The sequence below is a fragment of the Beta vulgaris genome, chromosome 3, assembly GCF_026745355.1.
Source record: "Beta vulgaris subsp. vulgaris cultivar EL10 chromosome 3, EL10.2, whole genome shotgun sequence".
NCBI lineage: Eukaryota > Viridiplantae > Streptophyta > Magnoliopsida > Caryophyllales > Amaranthaceae > Beta > Beta vulgaris.
Window position 1 is genome coordinate 40,644,783 of NC_079204.1, and position 11,756 is coordinate 40,656,538.

Below are 11,756 nucleotides of genomic sequence, written 5' to 3' on the forward strand. Positions count from 1 at the left end.
TAGCCTAACGAACAAGTGTTGTAACTCTAATCCAATCGTGTGGTTGAGTTCATTCTCATTTCTCATGTAAGGAGCATTCTCATGTGATCTTCCCCCTATATATATATATATATGTGTGTGTGTGTGTGTGTGTGTGTGTGTGTGTGTGTGTGTGTGTGTGTGTGTGTGTGTGTGTGTGTGTGTGTGTGTGTGTGTGTGTGTGTGTGTGTGTGTGTGTGTGTGTGTGTGTGTGTGTTGTGTGTGTGTGTGTGTGTTGTGTGTGTGTGTGTGTGTGTGTGTGTTGTGGTGGGTGTGTGTGTGTGTGTGTGTGTGTGTGTGTGTGTGTGTGTGTAGGATCACGTGAAAACCATTCCTTATGCTGATGAAGTAACTCACAACCGTTAGATCACCTCGATTTCTAAGCACAAAAAAATTACACTCTAGGGTCGTCCAATTTCTTTCCATTTTTCTCATTTCTCTTTCTCTCTCCTATTTCACACTTTCTCTCTCCTATTTCATACTTTTATTTTTTAAGAGAGAGTAGAGAGAAACCGAGAGTGAGTGAGAGAGTCGTCGAACTAGTTCATTTCGATCCATCGAATCACTTCTTATTTCTGTTTAATTCACTCTAAGTTTTTGATTTTCTTCTACTTTTCGTTTGATTAGTTAATTTTCGATGATTGTTGAGGTTTAATTTTGTGTTTTCTCCGGTAATTTTGGTTGTTAATTTTTGTATTTTCGTCAGCTTAGGGTTTTTTTTGATTGCTGTTTGTGTTTTTTGTTGCCGTTGTGAATTTTGCACTTTCTCTCCCCAATTTCGCAGTTCATTGGAACACATGACAGTAACTTCTTCGTTCTCCAGTTAACTTCTTCACAATACGTAATCTTCTTCTCAATTTCTTTGATTTTTTCTTTAGATCTTGTGCATTTGTTGTTGTTTTCTGGAGATATGAGGTTAGAAATTGTAAACTAAAATGATAATCGTATGGAATGTTAAATTAGGGTTTGCTTGTCTTAGTTTTCGCATGATTTTCGCATGATAATCTTTGTTGTTGTTCTGTTGATTTGTTGTTGCTGCCATTTTGCGAGAAAGCCATAGATTTATGAATGATTGTTATGTTGTGCGGCAATAGTAGCCACCATCCATTTGTTTATACATAAGCTCTCTTAGGATTTGGGTATGGTTACACTAAGAATCTTGACATCTTGGTATGGCTTGTCATCTCTGTCAGTCTTCACTTTCTCTATGGCTTATTTGGAAGTCAAAAAACTTGACAGTTAGATAAGCAATATAAACTATATGTGTAGGAAAAATCTATTAATTATCACTAGCAACGGATGCTCATAAAACTATCAAAATAGAACATTGAACAAGAGTGTCCAGTCACACCTATATAACATCCATTCCTTTGATGACTCTACCAAACATTGTATGTTTGTTATCAAGCCATGGAGTTGCTACCGTGGTTATGAAAAATTGAGAACCATTAGAATTCGGACCAAAGTTGAATCCAGGGGGGGTCAAAGTTGAAGAGCTTGGGGGAACTGAAAACGAAAAGAGAGGAAAGAGAATTAAATATATTGAACCAAATTACAAACTAAGGGAATTGGTGAAGTTGATTAACTTTCCTTTCTTGATTCATCCTTACCAAACAGCTTCTTAATGGAAACAACGAAAGTGTTCGCAAAATGTGGATGAATTTGAGTTATCCAAGCAGAGGCATATGAAGGTTGATGGATTTTCTAATTTCATGTTTATAGAATTTTCATCCTTTTTGTTTTGATTACCAGGGGATTAAGATTGATTTGAACACTTGTCATCAGTGTCATAAGAGTGACAAGGGAAGAGTGATTAGGTGCACCAAGTGCAAGTCTAAACGGTTTTGTATTCCCTGCATTACAAATTGGTCTTTTTTTTGTCTCTTTCTACTCATTGTATTCTTTGTTACATAGTAGGGTTTAGCTTATTATAAAGAAAAGAAAAGTATGCTTGGAAGTATAATCTATATCAGTATGCTAAATGCTAATGGATGATAAATTTGTGGTTTGATGAGGGTGTTTGAGAAAATTTCTAATGAATGTTATAATTGATGTTACTAGGTTATGACCACTGTGAATCTGTGATATGTTCTGATCATGTCTATCCTGGTAGAATTTGTTGTTAGCTTACATTGTTTAGTTACTTTATTTTTTGATGTTCTCTGCTTCATGCTTGTTGCACTATTCTTAGTTATCTACTTTGCACCGCAGTAGTTTTGTTCAGCAAAGTTCTTTTAGTAATATCTTTTATCTTCTTGGTGGCAGTTCCTTCTTAATCAGTCTTTAATGATCACCCAGTTTGAGTCACTGTGGTTTAATGTTATTTGATATAAGGACCATTAAAAATTTATAAATCACTAAGTGTCATGCGGAAGCCTACTTCAGCCCATATCCACTTAAATTATCTACTTTCGTTTTTGATTCCACCACTAACAACCACCATTACATACTTGCTCCTTTCTTTGTCTCGCGCTATGTCCCTACTTGTCTTCCTACATTCTGAGCTCAATTCCAGGCATGCTCTATATTCAAGACCATCTAGCTATTTCCAAAAAGAACCATGTCCATCCACCTGCTGCTCCTATTCTGCAGGAGCAATCTGATTGTTTGTGATGTTACTCGTGTTGTTGTATTTGCTGTTGTTTGTCTTGATGATGATGTTGTTGTTTTTGTTGATGTTTCTGTTGTTACTCGTGTTATTGTTGCTGACTGAGATTAAAGTAGAGCTGGGTCATCCCTAGAAAACCCACCAGGAATAGAGTGATGAACCACAACAATGTGTTCGGGTTCTTCATCAGCCTTAACCTTAATCTTAGGCTGCTATATTTACTTTGTTTTTTAGGTCTTTTAGATTCAACCAGAGATTGAAGGGAGGAAGAAAGAGAATTTATGATTTCCGAAGGAACTACTATCTTCTGATTTCCTCTATCTTCTGTCGTCTCCTACTTCAACATTGTTTCTATGTTATATGTGCATCCTCCTCCTGTCTTCTTTGAAATTTTTGCTCCTCTCATTTCTTCTTCGAGCTTTCAATGGTTTGTTTACTTTAAGATCGTTGTTCTTTATTTATGCTACTTTGTGCTTCCATGTTCACTTATCTTTTTTTTGGGTGTGTGATAGTGATGTGTCTCAATTTGCATAATTGGTGATCATTTGATTGTTGTAAACATAATTTCATCCCAAGTAGATTGAGTATATTGCCAAGTTTTGACAAAGTTTTCTAATACTTACATTCACACATTCATCACAGGTTCTTAGAAGCATGGAGGGAGTTCGTACAGAAGAAATGCTTATAAAAGCAAGGCTCGAGCAATTGCAAGAAAAAAATGTATCTTTATCTATTGTTGCAATTAAACCTAAGCCTAAACCCCCCCTACAAAAGAAAACAGTTTTCCAAGATGTTACCTTCTTCTTTAATGAAATTTATTGATAGTGGTTTTTCTTGTGAGCAAAAAGGTGACGTAGAGTCAATTGGCTTTGGGGTTTACTTAATCTTAAAATTAATGAGTTACCTAGTGATTTATGTCGTTGGCTATTACGTCACTTTAATCCATATAGTATCTCTATAGTTTTTTTATGAAAAGGAATTACCTATTGATATTGAAGATTTTTATTTAGTTTTTCGCTTGCCTAAAATGGGAGAAAAAATAGTTGAAAGTGGAAGTTGGGATAATGATGAATTGTTGATTAATTATCTTGAGCATTTAGGTAAAGAAACGAATTACGGATTAAAGACATAGTGGATAAAATGAAGGAACAAAAGAGTGGCGGAGAGAATTTTAAAAGGAACTTTGTCATGTTGATTGTTTCTATTATGTTTAGGAGTAATAAAAAAGGCAAGCCCCACTTGAAGATTTTGAAATGTGTTAGAGATGTTGACTTGATTTCTAAGTTCAATTGGTGTCAATATGGTATTGAGTGTCTAACCGATTCTAGCAGAGAGTGGATTGGTTCTTCTATGTTCACGGGCCCTATCATAGCTTTGGTGGTAATTCCTACACAACGCTTGTTTTTTATTTTTTGCTTTAATATGAATGATCCAAGTCATTTACTAAGCTTCATTATTTTTTTTATAGTTGTGTTATATGGATCACATTTCTTTTATGGGTCGATCCATTGAAAGAAAGTTTCCTCCATTGAGTTGTTGGAGACGAGAAGATATTTTTTATAGACGAGACTTCGAATTGACCATGGCCGGTGACTTTGGGACCGCAGTTGTCAAGCCACGGCTAGTTATTGAGAGGAATGCTGAAGGAAATATTAATCTTGGACATAAGCATGATACTAAGGATTCTAAAAAGGTTTTTTTTTTGTTTAATGTACAAATCATACTCACATATGTTATTCATATATGATTCTTTAACTATATCGTTCTATTTTTATAGGCTTGTATTAAACTTGTAGCTGATGCAACGAATGGTCTTGCTATAACATTTAACACTTTTGTCAATACTATTGAAGTTGCAAAATTTGAGTTTCCAAATTTTGAAGCTATTGGCAAGTTATCAACCTTAGCTCATTCTATGATGGAAGTTTACAAGGACTCCAACAAAAAGCACTGAGTGTAATGGGAATGTTCAACCAAATGATCATTGTAGTATAAGTGGAAATGTTTTTGTAGATGAGGATGATGAGTTATTTAATGACTCCATCTTTTGGGATGCTTTTGAGAAGATAGAGAGATCCTTTACAAAGAGACCTATGGGAACTAGAAACCATGATATGTCCTTCTTTGATTTAGGAATTGATTCATCTCAAACTTCTTCTCCTCTCAATGTCCCTTCTCCTCCTATTGTCTCGTCCCCTTGCCAAAAGAAAATGAAGGAACGGAATCCTAGTGATATTATTCAATCAATTCGTCGCTCACCTAGATTAGTGAATGTTGATAGTGAATGTGTTATTATTGGCACTTCATTAATGGACAACAATCCTTTGAATACGAGAGAAATTATTCCTTCGATTCTTAACAAATCTCCTTTTGTCATAAGACATGTGAACATTTTGAAAGACTTGACTCAAATGGAAAGGGACTTGGCTGACTTTGTGTTTTCTGATATTGACAAAAGGTAATATTCCTCAACTAAATGACTTTTTCTTTGTAATTCTTATTCATTGTATTTGATTTAACTAACTTGTTAATATGTCTTCTTATGTTTTTCTTAGTTAGATTATATCTCAAGATGAATACATGTCAGTAACTCGTTCGGAGTTGGCTTCTTTATCATCTGATGAAGGGATTTCAAATATAATTATTGACTTGTGGAGTCACATATTGAATTGTGGGGAGAGGAAAAGAGATCCAAACTCTCTTGCTCGATATTTTGTTCCAATGCCAAACATGGTATACTTATCTTTATGTTACTTTTGTGCTTTTTAAAGTTTGTTCTTTTAGTAATGGTGTTTCATTATTCTTTATGAAGCTCTTGTCTCATAGGTCAGAGGAATATTTTTAAGATTTCGGAAATTTGTTAGAAAAATATCTTGTTTCAACATGTTTAGATATTTTAGAAGTCCAACTCGTAAGTAGATGATGTTTTATTAATGATTGTTCATCTTCTTTTTTGTCGTACGTAATTGGGTCTATAATTTGTTCTTTATTTCTTTGTTGTAGATGATTTTTCCAATGTATGACAGAAGATGTCCACAGTTAATATGTTTCAACTTGTCTCGAGGATTGATTCAAATCATACATGTGACTAGTGCTAGTTCTGAAGTTCCTAACACAGTAGATTTATTGATAATGTACTTTTTTTACACCTACAAGCTATTGTTTCATTGATTTGAGATTTTACTTTTGGCTTTTGGGATGTTAATTAGAAGTTAGCTTACCCTTTGGGATGTTAATTAGAAGGTAGAGTTTATATGAGTTTCCATTAACTTGTATAGGGTAGAGGTTTGCTGGAATATTACAAGGGAAAGTTTCCATTAACATAAAATGTAGATACTTAAGCAGCAATAATTTGTTCCAAATGGTAATATCTATCATTGACTACTCAACAGTCAACACGAAACATTAATATGTATGAATTACAAAATATCAATTGGTCATTCTTACCATTTCAATCAACCTTTTTGTTCTTACGATTCCGACTGTCGTGATTTGAAAGTTCCCCACATGCCCTACATCGTCTAAGAGGCTTCTCACGTTTCTCCATGGCCTCTTCCATCTTTCCTTTTATCCTGTTTTGTCCTCTTTTGTCTTCCTTTGTTATTTGATATGTTTGGATTAAAGACGGAGACTTCACTTGGAATTGGACGACCAATTAGTGTTTCTATCTCTTTGCCTTTGTTTATGGATTTCTCATGACTATCCTTAGAAAACAGTTCTTCCTTGAAACTCTTTATTCTTTGTGCAAAATCTTCAATGTACTCTTCCTTTTGCTCAACAAGTTTCACACAACTAAAGATTTCAAACCACAAATCTCCAACTTTTTTCTTCAAGTCATCCCTTTGCAAGAAGTTTTCAATCACATTGCCTCCTAAATCTATGAGAGGCTTATTCAATGCAAGCTTACTCCACCGATTCATTATAAACCCTTTAGGCAAATATTTCATTACCTTTTCTTTTATCACCCACAACATATGCCTACAAGGGATGCCCTCTCTTTGTAACATTTTACATGGGCAATGTGCATTTTTTTCAAGTTTGTTGTAGAGTACTTTGAAAACCTTGTTGAATCTTTTTCGATCAATAATGCATATATTATCGAACTCTTCTTCATTTGTCATGCTCTGGATATTGCAATGGAAACAAGCTAGTACTAACTCCGTCTGGAACTCATAGAAAATAGAATGCGTAAATTCCTCCGATGTATGAATCTTCAAGTCCAAAGGAGTCTTTCTTTGGGACATTGAATTTCTTAAGTCATATGTTAGTCTTGTTTGCTTGTGTCTTTGGGCATCAATGGCACTCTCATATCTCATCCAAAACTCAAAAAGAGTAAGATGAGGAGTGGTAAAGTTATTAATAAAGTTGTTCTCGCTTTCGGATCTCGAAGTTGTCCTCATAGTTCCAGACATAGGGACATCCCTATAGTAAGCTGATATCCAACTTTCTTTAATGGTAAACATGTGTTGGAGCCATTTATTTTCAGATAAATCATACTTGGACAAGATTGAATCCCACTTCTTGTCAAACTCCTCTGGTTCAATTTCTTTGCTCCAAACACAAGAGCAAAATTTTGTAAAGAATTCTGTGTCTTCACCCAAATCAGACTCAACCTTCTTTAGTAGTTTTTCCATGATGTGCCACATGCATAATCTATGAATAGTCTCCTCATTACAAAACACTTTCTCGAAGGCTATTTTCATGGAAGGATCTTGATCTGTGATTATGATCTTTGGTGCATAATTACCCATTGCCTTCATGAATGCATTAAACAACCAAACAAAGGACTCTATAGTCTCATTAGCTATGAGTCCAACAACAAATGTCACGGAGTTTTTGTGATGATCTATTCCAGTAAAAGGTGCAAAGATCATTGATTACTCATTCATAGATAACGTAGTATCAAATGATACAACATCTCCAAACACCTCATAACTCTTGATACTAGTGAGATCTGCCCAAAAGACTTTGGTCAAGTGACCTTTCATCAACATCATAATCATAATAGAATGAGTTACAAATCTGCTTCTTTCTTTCAAAGGTGTCAACAACATTTGTGCATCATAGTCTCTTATATGTTTCCTCACATCTCTTTGGAAGTTCTTAAAGTCACTCATTGATGCCACTACATTTTCGTATCCTCCCACAATATCTTTCATTGTTCTATAAGACTTCACGACTCGTAAATTAGCCTTAGCATTATCTATGATAAACTTTTTGTACACTAGTGTGAGGTTTCTAGACTGTTTAACATGATGCATGGAGGTTGGAGTGCCTAAAACATGTGTGTGTCCTTCATGAAATGCAAAAACCATATACTTATCTTTTTTGGAAAGTGTGAACTTCACCCTAGCATGACACCCAAATCTAACCACTGCTCTTTTTCTTTTACACTCAAAATCAGTTTTAGGATTCTATTTAAACCCTTCTTTGTTGCACACACAATACTTAGAAGTAATCACTCCATCTGTTGAATTCCCTCTCCCAACATGTTGAATTTCATTCCCACTTGTGGTTTAACATCAAATGAACAAAAAGGATGCCATTCCTTTGAGTAAGAAGAACTTGCATGTGGTGTTGAAGGGCTTGCCGTGGATAGATCTAGCATAACAAGTAAAACGATATTCAAATATGGAAAAATTGGCCTAAGTACACTATTACTCATTGTTAATATCAATGAACAATAAAAAAAAAGATTTGTATCTGTTTTTACAAGTGTCTATACTTCACTAATAGAAAAACAACGATTTTGCGCCTCACCATCTGCGTCGCACAACAAGACAAACGTCGCAGATGACTAATTTGCGTCGCATGCAATTAGGAATCGACGCAAAATAAGACCTATGCGTGTCGCATGAAGCTCACGTGTGACGCAAATAGTCAATCTGCGTCGCATCCCCCCTCACGTACGATGCAGATGATTCTCCGAATTGCGTCAGACCTCATGGCTCATCCAACGCAGATCCTCGGCCCACAATACTAGCACAACAAACATTTACCCTTGAATCTCAACCACGCCCCTTAACTCTCAACCGTGCCCCTTCTATTCTCCTTTCAAACTCTCCCTCTCAAATTCTCCTCTCAAATTCTGTCGAGCCTTCTCACTCTCAAATTCTCCTCTCAATGTTGTCGAGCCTTCTCACATTCCTTCTCAAATTCTGTCGAGCCTTCTCACATTCCTTCTCAAATTCTCATCTTCCCTTTGATATTTTCGACTTCAGCGAACGACTTCAGCGAACTATTTTAGCGCACGACTTCAGCGAACGAATCACATCATATTGGTGACTTCATTCAGGGGACAACTTCAACGCATCTTAGATCTGAATTTCTATTTTCCGGCGAATCACATCATCTTTCGTTTTCTCTCTCGCTTTGGCAGGTTCGAATTTGTTTCAATTTTTAAATCTGATATGTTTTTTCATTTTTAGATCTGATTTTCTATTTACGTTTTCAAATCAGAAAATTCGTTTTTTCATTTTCAGGTTTGAAAAATAAAAATTTAGTTCATGTAAATGAAAAATATAAACGTTAATCCTTTCTTTTTATTTTTATTTTTTATATCTAATTTTTTTTGTTTACTTGCATTTTTATGGTTTATTTTCAGATTTAGAATTTACTTTTTAACTTTCAGATCTGGAATTGGTTCTTCTCGAAGTCGTCTCCCTTGAATACATCGAAAAATGTCGGTCGTTGCATTATTCCTTTATTAGATTCAGTTTTAATTTCTTTACATATTTACAATGTAATTTGTTTTGTATATATTGTATATATGTTTTACATATGTTTGTATCTAATATTTACATATTAATGCAAAAATTCGATTGCGATTTTAAGTCACATTGTGGGAATTATTTGGTTTTTGGAATCATGTCTGAATTTGCAATCTGGAATTATTTATTTTGTATATACTGTGCAATTTTGCAAAAATAAAAAAAAAAATCAAATCTTAGTAATTTGCGTTGCATGTGGCATTAGGTGCGACGCCAATTACTGTTGCTAGCAGTGCTGGATGGGCGTATCTCCCATATGCGTCGTATGTTGGGATATGTGTGACACAGATGATTTGTAACACCCCGATAATTCTCTTTTTCTAGAAATAACTTAATAATAAACCTTAGAGAATTACCCAGGCATTATCGCCCGTGTGATAACGTTTCGGCTTACTCAGAATTTTGCAGCGGAAAACAATTTACTAAAAACCAACTTTATTGAACTTATGAAATAAGAAACCAATAACAATGTTTGAAACTGAAACACACCAACTTAAAACTAATGTCTGAAAACATAAACTCCTAGAAAAAACCTTAAATGGTTCTAGTAATACAAGAGCCTCTCCATTCCAGATTCCCCAATGATATGCATCTTCGAACCTGTAATGTCAATGTCGTCTCAACTCTGCTCCCCCGAAGGATCACCATAGGATCAATAGGCAAAGCCATGATCACAAACACAGACAAGCACGTAATCAGCAAAGCTGAGTACTACATATCAGACATACATAACCTAAACATGATACTACAAAAATATAACTTGCAGGAATAATAATAATAAAACATATAATAATCTGCAGACGACTCTTACTGAACTAGACTCTAAACTTTTATTTCTTCTTTAAATGGAATAGTTATGGGACGAGTTGTCTATACTGAAATAGGAAATATGTGAGCTACCACATATTCCAAATGACCTGCGATATCGAGGAACCTTTGAACTAAAAGGAAAGGTGATCAATCCAATCCTAGGAAAATACATGGCACGCTCACCTTGTATCCCAACCCTTAGTGTCCAACTCTAGACGTGCACCAGTCTAAAGTCTATAACCTATTCTCGTTTCACTTTACGTTGTATACATTTTAATACTTGTGTTGACACCAACCAAGCACATAACACATAACTAATAATCACATAATCATCACAAAACTCCTTTTTATCTTAGAATTAACAAGTGTTCACAACTTATCAATCAAGACTCCTTTAACTTCTTTTATCCTTTACTAACTTGCCTGTTGAACCTAGCCAACAGTAAACTGTACCTTTATATAGGTATAACTCATATTACCAAATAAGATCCACGGTTCTTATAAGATAAATAATAATACTCAAGAATCTATGTAACACATGATTCAATCTTACTTACATTAATTCACTCACGAATTAATACAAACTGAACTTATCTGCTTGCATCAAACTTCCATACAAACATAATACTCATAAATACTTCTATTTACATGTAGCACCAGGCAAATAACATGTAAAACAATTCCAGTAAATCAATATATGAACAACAAGAGTCCTATACATGATACTAATAATAAAAACATCCCTAAGCATGTTTCTAAATCATATAGCACGTAGACTATGTACGTACCTTGTATAAACGAATATGTAGGCCACTTTTACGCTCTAAAACTCCTACAGAATTCTCCGCCTAGAAAATAAAATAATAAATAAATACTTGAACTAAAAAATTTACAGCAACTTTAAAAACGTCCCAAACCCTTTTAAACGTCTTTAAAATCGTTTTTATTAATTAAACTTTCGTTATTTTTAATCCCTAGTATAGTACAACTATTCTAGTGATTAAAAATCATTAAAAACCTTAAAATACATACTTTCTGAAATTTCCAGCATTATAAAATTTATAAACTTCTGAAAATATATTTAATACATATAAAATTATCACTAACAAATCTCATTTTATACTTTAAATATAGTTTCTAGTGATTAAAACCCTAAAAACTATATCTTTCATATAAAAACTAAAATAATAAATCTGAAATTTATTATTTTACATATATGAACCGAAATATATTTTCATATAAAAATAATTTAAATCATAAACATGCTAATAAAAATAAAATAATATAAAAACTTAATACTTTAATGGAATCTAGAGGAGAAAAAAGAAAACAACCACAATAAGGAGGAAGGAAGGCCGCGCTGGTACAGCAGCAAGGGACGGCGGCAGCAGATTTCGCTTGAAAAAGTTTGTGACGTTTCTTGTTCAACAAGAAACGTTACTTAGCGAAGAAGAAACAGCTTTTGAGGAAAAATAGAAATCACGCTCAAAGAGGAAAGAGAAGAGAAAGTGCGAGTGAGGAGAAGAAAGAGATACGTGCAAGGAGGAGAG

General features: G+C 34.3%; 1 protein-coding gene across 1 annotated transcript; it reads right to left on the bottom strand.

The window, feature by feature from the left end:
- Positions 1–6,159: 6,159 nt before the first annotated feature.
- Positions 6,160–7,500, bottom strand: LOC125495666 (protein FAR1-RELATED SEQUENCE 5-like). The gene has a single exon (XM_048640449.1). The coding sequence runs from the start codon at positions 7,498–7,500 to the stop codon at positions 6,160–6,162; it is 1,341 nt and encodes a 446-aa protein (XP_048496406.1).
- Between the last annotated feature and the right edge of the window lie 4,256 nt (positions 7,501–11,756).

Excerpts from the sequence above, each read along its gene's own strand:
- LOC125495666 (XM_048640449.1), bottom strand. The coding sequence starts at position 7,500 with ATGATCTTTGCACCTTTTACTGGAATAGATCATCACAAAAACTCCGTG.